This window comes from Salvelinus sp. IW2-2015, linkage group LG9 (genome assembly GCF_002910315.2).
Source record: "Salvelinus sp. IW2-2015 linkage group LG9, ASM291031v2, whole genome shotgun sequence".
Classification (NCBI taxonomy): Eukaryota; Metazoa; Chordata; class Actinopteri; order Salmoniformes; family Salmonidae; genus Salvelinus; species Salvelinus sp. IW2-2015.
Genome location: NC_036849.1, coordinates 20,958,041 through 20,976,134, shown reverse-complemented (window position 1 = coordinate 20,976,134; position 18,094 = coordinate 20,958,041). Strand labels below are relative to the sequence as shown.

Sequence of the window (18,094 nt, the reverse complement as noted above, 5' to 3'; positions counted from 1 at the left end):
CTCTTGCACCCCCCCCCCCCCCCCCCGCTTTGTCATTATGGGTGTTTGTGTTTAAATGTAGGATTTATTTAATTTATTCAATTTTAGAATAAGGCTGTAACATAACAATGTGGAAAAAGTCAAGGGGTCTGAATACTTCCCGAATGCACTGTATGAGTAAGGTTATGGTCCTCTCAACTCCTCTCTCATTGGTCTGTTCAACAACAGAGGGAACGGCCAAACGTGTGTTCAGAAGCACTGCATTTGAGGTCTCTGGTCGGGTAGCAGCTGACATTAGTGCGATGTTGTGGGACATCTGAATGATGCTCATCCTCTCTCCGGATGTGGAGGTCCTGGACTGGTGTGGTTATACGTGGTCTGCGGTTGTGAGGCCCGGTTGGATGTACTGCCACATTTTCTAAAATGACATTGGAAGCAGCTTATGGTAGAGAAATGACCATTCAATTCTCTGGCAACAGCTCTGGTGGACATTCCTGCAGTCAGCATGCCAATTGCACACTCCCTGAACTTGAGACATCTGTGGTGTTGTGTGATTAAAAATGTACATTTTAGAATGGCCTTTTATTGTCACCAGCACAAGGTGCACCTGTGTAATGATCATGCTGTTTAATCAGCTTCTTGATATGCCACACCTGTCAGGTGGATAGATTATCTTGGAAATGCTCACTAACAGGGATGTAAACAAATTTGTGCACAACATTTGAGAGAAGTAAGCTTTTGTGTGTATGGAACATTTCTGGGATCTTTTATTTAATCTCATGAAACGCGTTGAATTTTTTTGTTCAGTATATTTTAAGTTTAGTTTTAGTCTTAAAATATCTTTCAGTCTTAGTCACATTTTAGTCATTTTCTCCTTCGTCGGTTTGTTATTATCAGTCGACTAAAAAACCTTTAGTTTTAGTCACAGCCATTTTAGTCACATAGTTAATGCATTTTTTCTAATAAATAATGAATATTTAGGTTACCTCCTCACCATCATGTGCACATTCAGATTGTCCTTGTCCAGTATAGGCCTACTATCCCCTTGTATACATTAGCTGGCAACATTGATATTGAGGCAGATTGTAACAAATGCCAGCCATAATTAACCATATAGACTATAACGCCATGGCTACTGTTTAAACATTTTACAGCTCAAATTTTCTCCCCATCATAACTGTCAAGGGGTTCAATAATATCAGTGGCTTCCTTGAAAAGGGGAGGATTTGAGCTTTACAAAAATGCCAGAAGTATTACTGTACTCCTAATATTCAACAAATAGCATTTATTTTTCCCATATAAAAAGCAGCCACAACTCGCATTTGCGGACCACGTTGCCAGAGCAGCAACACAGCTGAATGAATAACAGTGTACATGGGAAAATAGAGATTCTGACGTGATCAAAGAAAAAATAGCCTAGATGAAATAAGAGAAATTTAACATTGTTTCTAGTTGAGGTTAGGTACAAGTCAAGTATCCTGGCTTCGCATCAGTTCAAAAGATTGATGAGTGATGGAAGTGACCGCCTGGGAGCTGTGTGGGAGAGCTGGGCAGATCAGCTCTATCAACCACAGAACTGAACATTTTCAATTCTGACAAAAAGAGGATTGTATGGATTGATTGGACAAAACCTATGAAAAGGAGCTTCATGTCAAATGTTCTTGCTTTGTAAAAATTTCATAGACTAAAATTGAAAGTAATTTGTAATAGTTATCATTTTTTCAAGGGTGTCTCGTCATAGTTTTAGTCAGGGAAAATAGGTTGACTAGAGTATTTTTTTTTTGCCATAGTTATTTTTGACGAAATGAACCCTGCTTTCCACTAGTACTGAGAGACCTCAGATGGGCAGAATGTCCATGCACTATCACTGTCAATCAATTATTGGCTAACACTCTTGCCTACCGGTAGTCTAGGAGACAGTTTGTAGCCGCTGGCACATCTGTTTGATATTCAGAGCCGTTCACTGGTTTTATCTCACTGCTGCCATCTTCCCATGATCCAGCTACCAGACAAGCTCCACTTCACCATAAGACACCAAGACAGTGGGGGCCAGATAAGGTCATTTTCACTAGGCACAGTCCCCTGAAACTATTCTGGGTTCAGATGAGGTAGAACACTGACGGATGGAGAGAAAGAAGGGAGGAGGAAGGTAGTAGGGTTTATTTGTTSCCCTCCTCCCTCCCTTCTTCGTGATTGATGTGTTAAGACTGGTCTGATCCAGGAGGAGAGGAGAAGCAGAGGACTGGAGGTGGCGTGGTGGTGTATCAGTACGGCAGTGTGTCAGAGTGGGCTCCTCACAGCTTGTTTGATTAGAGGGCTGTGGAGCAGACTGCTCTCTCTGTCTCTCTGCAGGATTAGTCTGACACCTCTCACTGCCACAGCTCTGAGGGAAGCACCATTCTATCTGCTGTGACAGAAGACACTGGAATTGGATCACACTTCTCACAGCGATGACATAGACTGAGTGTGGTGTATAGACCCTGCTGTTTGAAGAATGTCTATACATTCAATGGGATTCTGTATTCCTGTAACTGTCTCATTGTTAATTCATGATGGTGGTGCCTGATAATGGGATTTTTCAAAAGGGCCTTGTCTTTTATTCATAAAGGGGCATATAGTGTATCACCTCAAAGAGAAATGTGCCTACAGGAATGTATGTGGGCCACTTTAGGGGAATCTCTTATTTCTCTTTCCCTACTTTGGCCATGATTAAATTTCAGTCCACACGTGTGTGTGTGTGTGTGTGTGTGTTTTTCCCTGTTCACTGGGTTTTCCTCCATTCTGCCCATTTCCCCATGCGGAGTGAACATGCTTTGGTCAATTAATTTGTGTGCACTGTGCAGAAGCTGGCTTTGGTGTGAGATGGTCTGTTCTTAATGTCGTCCCATGGCAGTAGAAGTAGACACCTGTCCCTCCAGTGCCTCAGTCAGAGTCGCCTCCACACACCTCTACTGTTTCATTATCCAGGCTTGGCTTTGAAGATCACGGGCCGAGTCGACCATACTCACGCCCCCTGTTCTGGGAGCAGCTGTGGTCCTCTGTGTCGCTGCCAAGCGGCCTSGGCCGTGTGTGCAGCAGTGTTCCAGCGTCCAGCAGTTACAGGCAGCGCTGTGGTCCAGCCAGCATTGGCAGCCTTTGAAGTGTGCGCTAATAACCTCTCCTGGGCAGCAGGAGGAGAAGAATGAGAATGTGGCGCTCTGTTCCAATATGGAAATGGGATATTATCCATACGAAGCAGCACTCTTAGAATAGGCTACCCCTCTCTCATAGACATTGAGTTTGGCTTCAAAGGGTGAATGTACTTTAATGTAGCTATTTCAGGAGTAATTGGCATGTGGAGAATTGGCCCTCCCTCCATCACTAAATTGCTTTTGGGCATGAAAATAGCATGGAAATGTTTTCACTTTGTGGTATATAATTTTGCTAGAGTATATTATCTCTTGCCCTGCTTATCTCAGCCACTCCTATGGTTTTCTTTAAGAAGTAAGGAGAGAGTGTGAGGCAAGAGCGAGGGGAGGGACGGAAGAAGTATACGGTATATTTATGGTTCTGAGAGAGCGGGAGGGGGGAGGGGACAAGGAGAAAAGGATTACAGTGAGTCTCTGTATGTAGAGTGAACTGTTGTCAACCCCACAGCCTCTAGTAGGGATTGGTCTCAGTGATCCACGCAGTACACATGTGTTGAGATAAAAGAATGGAGGAAATGCCRCTGGAGGGAAAAGTAGAGTGTCTAATGTATGCAGATGCTTGTAATTTCAGACGGCTTGATGCCCTTTCGGGTACTATAGCTTTTAAGACCTTTGTGGTCCGATCAAGGTACAATGCTATTTTAATGTAAACAAATTGACAAGACTTTCAGCATGCTTCTAGGGAAGGACATTCAACAAGCACGGCACTTACACAAATGACTGATTGGCTGAGAGAAATTGGGGATGAAAAGATTGTGGGATCTGTTTTTGTTCGACTTCAGTGTGGCTTTTGACATWGTCTGCTGCTGGAAAACCTATGTGTTATGGCTTTACACCCCCTGCTGTATTGTGGATAAAGAGTTACCTGTCTAACAGAATACAGAGGGCATTATTTTAATGGCCTTAGTTTTGTCGCACCTGGGCTACTGTTCAGTCGTGTGGTCCGGTGCCACAAAGAGGGACCTCGGAAAATACAATTGGCAAATGTACACGTAGAGCTAACATTAATAATATGCATGTAAATCTCTCATTGCTCAAAGTGGAGGAGAGATTGACTTAATCACTACTTGTTATTGTAAGAAGTGTTGACAAGCTGAATGCACTGAGGTGTCTGTTTTTCAGCTACTAGCACACAGCTTGGACACCCATGCATACGCCACCAGATGGTGGGAGGTGCACTATGGGAGGTGCACGTACTACTTAGTATAAAATGGAGAAGGATGGATTGAGAAGGCTGGAATGGACAAAGCCTGTGTTTACTGAAGGCTGGTTGCCAAGGCTGGGGAGAGAGATGAAAATGATAGATTCCCTATTTGAAAATGTTTTTTCTAGTTTCAACTCCTTAGGTTTTAAAGGGAAGTCACGTTGTTGCACTTTTCAAACCAGTGACCTTGAGTGTGGCCTTCGATGGGTAGATTTTGGTTCTGAAACGCAAGCAAAGTAGCAAGCTAGACCTCAGGCATTTTACATTGGTAGAATATGACTGTGGCTCCATAGGGTGAAAGCATAAGAATCTTAACCTTTTGCAGTGAAGAGTAGCCTATAGCCTACATGGAATCCAATCCATGGGTTTACATGATTTTAACCTACAGTAGTAACCTTTGCAGTTGGCTGAATGTCTCTGTAAGACCACGGCTGCTGTGAAGACAGGATCTTCCATCTAGATGACCCTGAGGTCAACATATATCACTGACCACCAGAGGCCTCCCAAGAAGTGAGCAGTGACAAGGGTCCAGGTGGCCATGTCTCATGGTGGTCTAACAGAATTGAGCACCCTGATGCTTGTGAATGCTCCTCTTAAGAGCGACGAGTCAATAAAAGGTTTGAGGTGTTGGAGGGTGTGTGTGGGGGATCATCCCAGTCCTTGGAGATCCTAGCTGTTGTAATCCTAGCTGTGTGCATGTCATCTCTTCCCTTCCAAATTCCTGTGTCACTATCGAGTGTAAGTTTCTTCCATTTCTCTTTTGATACAGATCTTTTTGATGTTTCCTGATTTCAGGAAGGAAGTGCAGTATGAAGATAATGAAAGCAGTCCAAAACAACCTTTGTCATTCGTCTTTCGTCTCAGAAACATGAATTAGGCTATTTCAGTGTACTGGCCAGCTTTTCAGATCTAAGCCTGTAACACTAATCATTAAGTCAGTGTATTTAAACATGGTGCTTAAGAAGAAGCCTGTTATGTCAATCACAGCTATTTAGAGGATTGTGTGCATGTCTGTGCATGTTCYTTTGTGCTCCTCTATTGCAGTGATCCCTGAAAAATTAAAGGAGAGCCGCACACTCTAGGAGCTCAGATACAATAACTTAATATATGCAGTGATCCCTCGTGGCCTTGGCTGAGACTGAGGTCTCATGGGAGAGGGGGAGTTGGCTATAGGTAATAGTAGTCCTCTGCTTTGCTCAGCTCTAACTGTTGTTCTGTCCTGAGCCTGAGGCATTTAGTCAATCTGGCCTTATACAGAGACCGAGGGAGAGCGTCCTTGAGCTGCTCACAGTGTATTCTGGAGTTAAAAGGCTAAAGAAATGAAATGGCATGGCTCCTATTCGTCTCATAATATTACAATATTAGATTAATTGAATGTCATTGTTTCATAGACAGGAGGGGGACCTACAATAACAAGGAACACTAATAGAATTTCAAATGAACTTTTTGAAGGAACGGTTTTTGTAGGGAGAGCAGCCTTTTGACTAAATGTATCTGATTCTTACTGTTTTGATAACGTTTTTAATAGAGCAGACACAAAAGCTCTTGATGTGCCAATCCCTTCCCTGCATGTACCAAAGTTTGTCCTGCTGTAATTGCCCAATGTCTGGATAGATGCCTGGTTTGGCAGATTTTCACATTTTAAGGTGACTGTCCAAAGGCTGAAGCTAGGTTTCCATCGAATTGGAGACAGATTTTCATGCAAATATTCAAGAATCTGCATAAAGAAAATATGCGCATTTTCCCACCATTGGTGATTCCACCAAACTGACTTGTTGCGGATACAGATCAGTGCATGATGACTAGTGCACACAAAATTTACTTTTTCGATTAAGTTTTCATGTACAGAATAAAACTCAAGTTCATTAAGTGTTTCCATCTCATTTTCAACTCTACCAATAGTTTTATCACAAAATCTGTTGCGTTAAATAGCAAATGTGCTAGGTCTGTTAGTATCGTGGCAAGGAAACAAAACACAAAGCAGATTTAACTTCTTTATAAAAACAGCCTTAATGTTGAAAATCAACATAATGTTGTCATCCAGAGTCACATTTATTTATTTCCAATCTATAGCACATAATATTTAACATACAGCAGGTTTTTAAAGGACCAAAGAGTCTGGTCTGCTTCATGTTTTCATATTTGCCATCAAAAAAATATTGCGATACTGGTATTGTCCCGGCCATAAAATGTGCCTACTCTAGTCTTGGCATGTGCGCTGTAGCCAACAGCTCGCAGATAGTGTGGGGAGGCTAGTCTACATGATAAGATTATTATGGATGAGAGCGAGAATATTTTTATTCGATTATCATGTCAACAGAATAAGACCCTCTATTTATTGGAAAGGAGCATCAAGCTCATCACTGTGCACTTTCACCACCCTGTGAAGTTCATTTAAGCAATAATGCATGAGAGTCCATGTGTTTTATTGCCTTTATACAACGGGTTACCAGTTAATCCCCTTTTCCGACAGATTCCAGAAGGCACTTCACTGCACAGTGTATTTGTCTTGATGTAGCTGTTTCATTTCTCCTTTTCTATGTCGGCTATAACGGCGCTACTGATTTCTGCATGTCTCATGTTAATGTGAGGTTCAGGTTGCTGGTCCACTTGCTCTTCTTCTTGTTTCATTTCTTTCTTCTTGTTGGCACCATTCTTCAAATGTTGGTGGATAAAACAAATCAAAAGTAACTTTAAAATCATCCATGACGAGTTACAGGTGCTAAGGCTAGTAGTGGTAGTGCATTGCTAGGTAAGGATAGGCTCTAAAAATGGGAATTCCAAACCACCCGTTGTATAACAACATAACTTATTTATTCTGTAGCCTAATAAACTGCATGGTTTCCCGAGTGGGAGGGCCGCACACCATATCATTGCGATATGATGGTTATTATATCAATATRTGCGCATAAAGGTGTTTCCACTAACATCTATCTCATAATTCATTTTACCGACACAAAAAGATCCCACCATGTCGAACGAACAAATTCTGTCTGCATTTATAAAATTGGTATGACTTTACTCGCATATAAACTGAGGATGGAAACGTGGTTAGTATGATAAACCTTGGTCTGAGACAGTCTGCTTCTCTACCGTCCCCCCCAATCTAAGGAATGGTCACACACAACCATAGTACAGTTCAATGGCCTTTGGAGGATTTTACACAGAAACTGGTGAAGCAAATTAAATTACCTAAAACTTTAATCAGAAACTAATATCAGAAATATGCCTACCGTCTGTTTCTAGATGGAAGAACGTTGGGCCATCAATCTGACCTGTCACCTGTATGTCCTCTACCTGTCTGTTCTCACCTGTGTCCTCTTTCCTCGCCATAGAGCTGCCAGAGAACTGGACAGACACGCGAGAAACCCTGCTGGAGGGCATGGTGTTCCAACTCAAGTACCTGGGCGTCACGCTGGTGGAGCAGCCCAAAGGAGAGGAGCTCTCTGCAGCCGCCGTCAAGAGGATTGTTGCCACGGTCAGCAACACACACACACACACACACACACACACACACACACACACACACACACACACTTGACCTTCTATACTCACACTCATCCTCTCCCAAGGAGTTCTACACCCTATCCCCCCAAAATGTAAACTCCATTCTATATAGATTCCCTGACCTTTAAAGGCCCTTTTGACAATTTTCCCAAACATACAGTGGATGGTGATCTATTCCTTATATTTTAATACCCGTATCACCACAGTATAAAACAGTCCCATTTATTTTCCCATTAAGTTGTTGCCTTCATTTGAACAAGATGCAATTAGTACTGATGCATCTGTGTGTTGCTTTGGCCAGGGTTATTTTACAGTAACAGAAAGGCTTATTGTTAATAAATCTGTCAGCTCCACACTAATTAAATTAGGGAACGCTGATCAGCCCCAGGMCACACAGGACAGTCTCATAGGTGACTCACTCTGCTCTCTGTCGCCACCCTGACCAGACTAACAAGGTCCTGACAGTTAATACACTAGGTAGTGTTGTTTTGGACCCAATACTTATTGTATTGACTGGTTGAAAGCAGGATTTTAGAGAATGGCTTAAATAACTGCCTTGAGTCTTTCTACTGCTGTCCTTCTCCTTTCCGGGTGTAAACAAACTCTGTTGTTGATTGCTCTGCCCAAGGCTCTCTGTCGACATTGTTAAGCACCGGAGTGGTGTTTGTGTGTTATAGAACTCTAACAAGCTGCTTGTCTTGACTCTGTGTGTTATAGAACTCTAACAAGCTGCTTGTCTTGACTCTGTGTGTTATAGAACTCTAACAAGCTGATTGTCTTGACTCTGTGTGTTATAGAACTCTAACAAGCTGCTTGTCTTGACTCTGTGTGTTAGGGATATCATTAGCAGCTGAGGGGTCTGGATGCATCCCTTCAGACTATAGTATGAAGTTGTCTAATAGATCTGTTTCTCCAGTATAATGATGCATTGTAGCTAGAAAGCTGTTATCGGCCCCCAGGGTTTTCTGAATCATGTGTTTTGCTTCTCTGAGGGAAGTGTGTTTAGGCTAGGGCGTGTAGGTTTGATTAATACCTGCTGGTGTCAAGGCTGTGTTTTGGGCAGTGTCAGCACTGACAGTGTCAGCACTGGAGGAGGTAGCAGAAGTGTAAATGGACAATCTAGATGTGTACTTTTAGCAAAGATTTGCACACTGGCAAGTGTCACAGATGTTTGTGATTGCATGAGTTGATTTTAAATATTTAATATTGTCTGTCTGTGATTGCATGAGTTGATTTTAAATATTTAATATTGTCTGTCTGTCTTTCTAGGCCAAAGCCAGTGGCAAGAAACTCCAGAAAGTGACATTAAAAGTGTCCCCTCGAGGAATCATCCTCTACGACTATGCCTCTAACCAGCTGATTGAGAACATCTCCATATACAGGTTAGTGCTCATGTCTCCCTCTTTGTTTCTCTCTCTCTCTCTCTGCCTTTCACTGACGGAGAAGAAGATATACTCATGCTCTGGTTGTGAGCAGCTGAAATGTGAAATTCTATCAGGCCAAGTTCATAATTTCTTTACTTGCAAAAAATWWAAAWAAAAATTCCCACCAGAATTTCCCTTCCCTTCTAAGACCCTCTCATCTATCACGTTGAGCCTAAAAGTGTTGGGATTTGRGGTGATCTCCTCTCCCTCAAGAGGCCTCTACAACATCTGTGTGTCTGAGCCCTCACCTGGGGTGGGAATACTGACAAACGGGCACGCACGATAGCACACGTGCGCAAGCACAACACACACCCTCAATTTCACCTTTCAAAAACAGAGTGTGACTTGTAACTGCTTAGGTCAAACTTCAATCACTTGTCTAACATTCCACATTTATGAGAAGTGGAGTTTTAACTGGGTCTCAAGGCCAGAACTTGGATCACTCTCAGTGACAGAGGGGTTGGCAGAATCACAACCACGTCGCTCAACTCTCCATCATACTGAAGCACTAACTATCCAGCTGTGACCCAATGTAATGGTGTTGGTTAAATTTAAAGCAAATATTATTCACTGGGGTCCTCCTCTCCAGGCATCCGCTAGAGAAGATGAACGAGCAGGAAATGAAATGGATTTACCTAGACACCCAATTTTACAATGCTCTCACTCGAACATCTGTCGGAAATCTCACAGCGTCACGTTGTGCAGCTGTGGGCTTTTATAGCAGAATCCTTTTACACGTTGCATTTTTATATCACTGAGTCATTAGTAAACTAGACATTTGATCTCTGCAGTGATGTTGACAGTTTGAGCAGCAGTGTACTGGTGTGGAAAGGAACAGGGAGGGCAGATGGTCATTCATTATGCCCGTCATTCCACTGCTCTGGGTCCCCATACGACTGGCCAAACCACCTGTCAATCAGGTCTTGAGGTGATGATATCACCAATGATGTCATTTCTCTGAACATCTGCAGAACAGAGCATGTTCCAGGGGAAAATGTTAGAGAAAGAGCAGAACTGTTGTTAAGAGTCCAGGTCCAATCCAATAATGCTAAAACACAACAGGCCCAGGTGGGCTAGGCGGACACAGCAGGCATCAGTCTTTATGGCTGACACGAAAAAAGCAGAGGTACGCTGTGGATCAACTACAGATAATGTCCTCAAGTTAAAACTCTCTGCCTGGATCTTTTGAGTGGCTCTCCACCCGCACGCTATAGTGTGTGGGCAGAATCTATGTGGAATTTTTTTATATTTTTTTATGTGGAAATGAAAGATTTAAGGGTCTAAATCTGATTGTAGTGTGCTTAAAGGCTTAGGGAAGATGAAGTTGTGTGATAGCCTTGTCTGATCCGCAGGGACTCTTAGATTTTTAGGTTTTATTCAAACTAGTTTGTCTCTCTGTGATCCCCCCCTCAGGATATCCTACTGCACAGCAGACAAGATGCACGACAAAGTGTTTGCCTACATCGCCCAGAGCCAACAGAACGAAACCCTGGAGTGCCACGCATACCTCTGCACCAAGAGGAAGGTGGTGAGTCCGTGTGTGCCTGTGGGCCCTCTTTCAAATAGTCTCCCTCCAAGGGGGGTTTGTGAATGATTGTGCCACTCCTTCTTTCCTTCCCCTTGTTAATTTAGCTCTGGTCCAAAGGCCACACTTCCTCCCAGCTGCATGAAACAACTTGTAATGAAAAGGAGAAGTTGGACTGCGCAGTAGGGAACGACACCTAGGTTAATGTTCCCTCGTCAAGTAGGCCCTAGTTCTGCTCTCATCCGTCATCAATGGATTTTCTTCTCCCCTCTTGAAACACTTAGCCAACATATTTTTGTCATACTTATTGTGTTTATCTCCCCCTGCCTCACTTTCTCTCTTTCTCTCTCCCCCAGGCCCAGGCAGTGACGTTAACAGTGGCCCAGGCCTTCAGAGTGGCGTTTGAGTTCTGGCAGGCCGCCAAAGAAGGTAGGCATGGTCACCCCGGACGACTAGAGAAGTGGGATTGCTGACTGATATTCTTTGAGCGTAACCGTTCTTATCCTCCTCTCTCCCTTTCCTTCCCCCCTACTCTTTCATTCTTTCACCGTGTTGCCTCTTCTCTTTCAGTACACACTTCATTCTCTCCTGTTCACATGCAATGCATGTAGCTATTCTCTGCAACAGCTGCATGAGGGACAATCACGTGGAGTTTCTCAATCCCACCATAGTTCCTGTACTATGTGGCAACATCAATTCCCCTCTCTTCCCTCAACTTGGCCCTGACCACTCAGAGGCATGTGAAATAGTTAGCTCCCCAACAGGAAGGTCCACATTTGATTTAAACAGTGCCTCTGTTGGCACAACCAGGCCAGAAAGGAGAACCTGGCTTAGTTCAGTAAACCCACTTTATTAAGGGCAGATTACTCTGGTTAAAGGCTGTTAAATGTGCAACCAGAGGGGAAAAAACGCTCGACCACCTTTACTCCACACACATAGACGCATACAAAGCTCTCCCTTGCCCTCCATTTGGTAATTCTGACCATAATTCTATCCTCATGATTCCGGCTTGAAATCAAAAATTAAAGCAGGAAGCACCAGTGACTCGGTCAATAAAAAGTGGTCAGATGAAGTAGATGCTAAATAACAGGACTGTTTTGCWAGCACAGACTGGAATATGTTCCGGGATTCTTCCGATGGCATTGAGGAGTACACCACATCAGTCACTGGCTTCATCAATAAGTGCATCGATGATGTCCTCCCTACAGTGACTGTACGTACATACCCCAACCAGAAGCCATGGATTACAGGCAAAATCCGCACTGCACTAAAGAGTAGAGATTCCGCTTTCAAGGAGCAAGACTCTAACCCGGAAGCTTGTAGGAAATCCTGCTATGCCCTCCGACGAACCATCAAACAGGCAAAATGACGATACAGGACTAGGATTGAATCATACTACACCGGCTCCGACGCTCATCAGATGTGGCAGGGCTTGCAAACTATTAGACTACAGAGGGAAGCACAGCCGAGAGCTGCCCAGTGACACGAGCCTACCAGACGAGCTAAATTACTTATATGCTCGCTTCGAGGCAAGTAACACTGAAACATGCATGAGAGCATCCTCTGTTCCGGACGACTGTGTTATCACGCTCTCCGCAGCCGATGTAAGACCTTTAAACGGGTCAACATTCAAAAGGCAGCAGGGCCAGATGGATTACCAGGACGTGTACTCCTAGCATGTGCTGACCAACTGGAAAGGGTCTTCACTGACATTTTCAACCTCTCTCTGTCTGAGTCTGTAAAACCAACATGGTTCAAGCAGACCACAGTAGTCCCTGTGCCCAAGAACACTAAGGTAACCTGCCTAAATGACTACCGACCCGTAGCACTCACGTCTGTAGCCATTAAATGCTTTGAAAGGCTGGTCATGGCTCACATCAACACCATTATCCCAGAAACCCTAGACCCACTCCGATTTGCATACCTGGACAAAAGGAACACCTATGTGAGAATGCTATTCATAGACTACAGCTCAGTGTTCAACACCATAGTGCCCTCAAAGCTCATCACTAAGCTAAGGACTTTGGGACTAAACACCTCCCTCTGCAACTGGATCCTGGACTTCCTGACGGGCCGCCCCCAGGTGGTAAAGGTAGGTAACAACACATCGGCCACGCTGTTCCTCAACACTGGGGCCTCTCGGGTGCATGCTCAGTCCCCTCTTGTACTCCCAGTTCACTCATGACGGCACGGCCAGGCACAACTCCAACACCATCATTAAGTTTGCAGATGACACAACAGTGGTAGGCCTGATCACCGACAACGACGGGACAGCCTATAGAGAGGAGGTCAGAGACCTGACCATGTGGTGGAATAACAACAACCTCTCCCTCAACGTGATCAAGACAAATGATATGATTGTGGACTACAGGAAAAGGAGGACCGAGCACGCCCCCATTCTCATCGACGGTGCTGTAGTGGAGCAGGTTGAGAGCTCCTTGGCGTCCACATCACCAACAAACTAACATGGTCCAAGCACACAAACAGTGGTGAAGTGGGCACGACAAAGCCTATTGCCCTTCAGGAGACTGAAAAGATTTGTCATGGGTCCTCAGATCCTCAAACCGTTCTACAGCTGCACCATCAAGAGCATCCTGACGGGTTGCATCACTGCCTGGTATGGCAACTGCTCAGCCTCCAACCGCAAGGCACTACAGAGGGTAGTGCGTACGGCCCAGTACATCACTGGGGCCAAGCTTCCTGCCATCCAGGACCTCTATACCAGGGGGTGTCAGAGGAAGGCCCCCAAAAAATGTCAAAGACTCCAGCCACCCTAGTCATAGACTGTTCTCTCTGCTACCGCACTGCAAGCGGTACCGGATTGCCAWGTCTAGATCCAAGAGGCTTCTTAACAGCTTCTACCCCCAAGCCATAAGACTRCTGAACATCTAGTCAAATGGCTACCCGAACTATTTGCATTGCCCCCCCCCCTCTTTTACGCTGCTGCTGCTCTCTGTTACTGCTGCTACTCTCTGTTTACGCTGCTGCTACTCTCTGTCTATGCATAGTCACTTTAATAACTACCTACATGTACATATTACCTCAACTAACCGGTGCTCCTGGACATTGACTCTGTACCGGTACCCCCTGTATATAGCCTCGCTATTGTTATTTTCTGCTGCTCTTGAATTATTTGTTACTTTTATTTCTTATTTTCTTTAGTTATTTTTCTTAACTGCGTTGTTGGGTAAGGGCTTGTAAGTAAGCATTTCACTGTAGTGCCACGCATATTGTATTCTGCGTATMTGACAAATAAGATTTGATTTGTTATGTTTATTGACAGGAGTTCAGCGAGTCATAGCCTAGGTGGGTTTGAGTCAATCTGCCCTGTTTCCTGTGTTTTCACTGTGGGCTGAGAGAACACGAGGCAGAAGTGGGAGAGATGGAAGTCACCAATGAGATAGTGAGGTCTACTCCTTCAAACGGAGTGGAAATATTTGATTCTAGTACATAAATTATTTACCATGTATATTGTTTAATTTAAGTATTTTTTACTTTGAGCATGTACCAGGCTAAACCGATGAAGATGTGTGTGTGTGTGTGTGTGTGCACATTGAAAGTGCTGTTTTAGGAAGGTGTCAAACACCCATGCATGGTTTTCACAGATCAGCAGAACATGTATGTAATTTACTGCATGTATGACTTCTATGTAAATGAGAACTCCTGGGGGTATTCTCTACGTGTGTGTCAGTATTTCTCCCTCTTCACCACTGTATTACCGCCACACCGGTGTGACTTTACTTTCATTCATCTGATGACTGTTATTTATCTAATCAACTAACTACAGTGGCAAGAAAAAGTATGTGAACCTTTTGGAATTACCTGGATTTCTGCATAAATTTGTAATAAAATTTGATCTGATCTTCATCTTAGTCACCACAATAGACAAACACTAGTTTAAGCACACTGTAACACAAAATGTTTGTATTTTTCTTGTCTATATTGAATACATAATTTAAACATTCACAGTGTAGGTTGGAATAAGTATGTGAACCCCTAGGCTAATTACTTTTCCAAAAGCTAATTGGAGTCAGGAGTCAGCTAACCTGGAGTCTAATCAATGAGACGACACTGGAGATGTTGGTTAGAGCTGCCCTGCCCTCCAGAAAACACTCACAAAATTTGAGTTTGCTATTRACAAGAACCATTGCCTGATGTGTAACATGCCTCGAACAAAAGAGATCTCAGAAGACCTAAGATTAAGAATTGTTGACTTGCATAAAGCTGGAAAGGGTTACAAATGTATCTCTAAAAGCCAGGATGTTCATCAMTCCAAGGTAAGATCAATTGTCTGTAAATGGAGAAAGTTCAGCACTGTTGCTACTCTCCCTAGGAGTGGCCGTCCTGCAAAGATGACTGCAAGAGCACAGTGCGGCGTGCTTTATGAGGTTATGAAGAATTCTAGAGTGTCAGCTAAAGGCTATCAGAAATATCTGGAACATGCTAACATCTCTGTTGATGGGTCTACAATACGTAAAACACTAAACAAGAATGGTGTTCATGGGAGGACACCACGGAAGAAGCCACTGCTGTCCAAAAAAAGTTCGCAAAAGAGCACCTGGATGTTCCACAGCGCTTCTGGCAAAATATTCTGTGGACTGATGAAGCTACAGTTGAGTTGTTTGGAAGGAACACACAACACTATGTATGGAGAAAAAAGGCACAGCAAACCAACATCAAAACCTCATCCCAACTGTAAAGTATGGTATGGTAGTAACGTCATGGTTTGGGGCTGCCTCAGGGCCTGGACAGCTTGCTATCATCGATGGAAAAATGAATTCCCAAGTTTATCAATACATTTTGCAGGAGAATGTTAGGCTATTTGTCCGCCAATTGAAGCTCAACAGAAGGTGGGTGATGAAACAGGACAACGACCCAAAACACAGAAGTAAATCAACAACAGAATGGCTTCAACAGAAGGAAATACACCTTCTGGAGTGGCCCAGTCAGAGTCCTGACCTCAACCGGATTTTTAAAATGCTATGGCATGACCTCGAGAGCAGTTAACCCCAGACATCCTAAGAATATTGCTGAACTGAAACAGTTTTGTAAAGATGAATGGTCCATCATTCCTCCTGACGGTTGTGCAGGTCTGATCCGCAACTACAGAAAATGTTTGGTTGAGGTTATTGRTGCCAAAGGATAACCAAGCAGTTCTTAAATCCAAGGGTTCACATACTTTTTCCACACTACACTGTGAATGTTTACACYGTGTGTTCAATAGACATGAAAACGTATAATTGTTTGTGTGTTATTAGTTTAAGCAGACTGTGTTTGTCTATTGTTGTGACTTAGATGAAGATCAGATCAAATTTTATGACCAATTTATACAGAAATCCAGGTAATTCCAAAGGGTTCACAAACTTTTTCTTGCCACTGTATGTTTAATTGGTACCCGATTTGTATTTTTTTATTTGTTTTTTTTATAGTTAATTGGGTAACAATTAACTCATTAGGAATTGGTGCAACACGAGAGCAGTTCTTTAAAGAGTTAATATCTCCCGAATTAAACTCTAAAGGTCTTAACCTATCACATCTATAAACAGTCAWCTTATTAATCATAACCTTTATCATATAATTCTTAACAGTTGTAACCTCCTGCCTCTGCAAAAACCCCAGCCTTACTTATGATTCAGTACTACACAAATTGGTTTAATTATTTATTTACTAGCTAGATAAATGGTAACACAGGATAAACATACTTAATACATTAAAAACAGGTCTCTAGTGGACTGACCATATGGTGGCTTGTTACAAAAGACATGGAGAGAGAGGGGAGGGGGGGGCAGAGAGGAACAGAGACATAATACTAAAAAAATACTTTAGAAACTACTCTCACAGTAATCATATACTTTTCACACAAACTGACACACATTTGGAGTAAGAACTCATGAATGTATTTACATGTAAATGTCTTGGTTTTTCATGTATTTCTGTCAGAACCAGGCCTTCTTGGAAGAATGGTTGTTGGGCCTTTTTGCGGCACGCTTGTAAGGCTCTGATTGTTCAAAAGGGGTCCCCATCCGTCTCTTACTGTTCAGTCACTCCAGGATTTTGCTACATTTTCTTTGGTGATTTCTGGTGCCAAAAATGCTTGATTTTGCGGCAGCTTTTTTCTGAAATTCTGTGATACATTATGCAGTGTTTTTTCATGTTCATTTCATATAAAGCAATAAAAAGTAATATGTGCTCAGTTTTAGGACAATTTTAAGCATAATACATAACACAAAAACAATTAAACATTTAAAGTGTTTATTTTCCTGAACAAACAGCTCTTTTTTTGAACAAAAAAGGTGTAGAAGCTAGCTCAGTGTTCCAACATAAAAAAAATGCATGCCCCCATAATCTGTAGGTACTAAAAAAGGTTTACCTAAGACAAAAGAAACACCTGGGGTKCAATCTGCAATTAAGACATATTATATCTCAAGTTCATCTTTCATGAAAACAATTAGAGACAAAGTGCTCTTTTGGGCTGTTTCTTTTTTTGAATAAACACAGCTCTTTCTGAACAAAACGAGAGGTGGGGGGTGACCAAGGGCCTAGCTCATCTAGGCCTATATCTTAATGTAATCGTCCATTTCATCCTCCTCCATATCAGTTGCTCCACTGCGGAGTCATTGGTTGTGGTACCATAAGTTTTAGAGTTTAAAACGGCYAAGCTGACAAATTACACTCAGTGCTTTGAGCAGCGCTCTCCATAGACAGACTGGGGAGCACAGAGTACCGACCACCCTACTAAAGCCAAGGTTAGCGGATTACAAGTTTGAGTAAAACGCTACTCACCTTGATTGGTCAAAATTGCGAGCTCTAGGATAATATGCGCTGATTGGTTTTGCATTGAATTATGCAATCGCAGAATCACGGAATCCTGGAGGGACTGACTGTTGCTCTCCTTTGTCGTCGCCCGCCATCCGGCGACCTGTCGCGTAGTCCTGAACAGAACTACAGAGCTCACTCTACTTCCACTCGCTKTGGAAGATMATTCTTTGAAGATATGCTAGCCAGCCGTGTTGATGGTTCTCAGTGGGGTGATGAGAGTAGCGTACTACAGTGATTTGAGAAGAGTAGTAGAATGGTCCCAGTTTATTTCACTTTTCTTGATACTTTACTTAGGACAGCTAATCAGCCGTACCAGTGATTGTCCGGGAGGTGACTATCGTCTCTACCTCGTGTTGAGATTAAGAGTTCCAACCACTAAATGTGAGCTGTAGCTCAATGTCTTTTTGGTCTGATGTTAATTCTTATCCCATCATTTTATACAGTTCAT

General features: G+C 43.0%; 1 protein-coding gene across 3 annotated transcripts in view; it reads left to right on the top strand.

Annotated features, from left to right (window-relative positions):
• Positions 1-18,094, top strand: part of LOC111968800 (low density lipoprotein receptor adapter protein 1-B) — a 79,339-nt gene that overhangs the window by 36,807 nt on the left and 24,438 nt on the right. For all 3 annotated transcript variants that reach the window (XR_011480426.1, XM_023994674.2, XM_023994672.2), the window contains exons 2-5: positions 7,707-7,849; positions 9,148-9,260; positions 10,716-10,830; positions 11,184-11,256. Coding sequence is in view for 2 of the 3 variants with exons in the window: in XM_023994674.2 (XP_023850442.1) it covers positions 7,707-7,849; positions 9,148-9,260; positions 10,716-10,830; positions 11,184-11,256 (444 nt within the window). In the remaining variant the exon portion in view is untranslated. The remainder of the gene's footprint in view (positions 1-7,706; positions 7,850-9,147; positions 9,261-10,715; positions 10,831-11,183; positions 11,257-18,094) is intronic.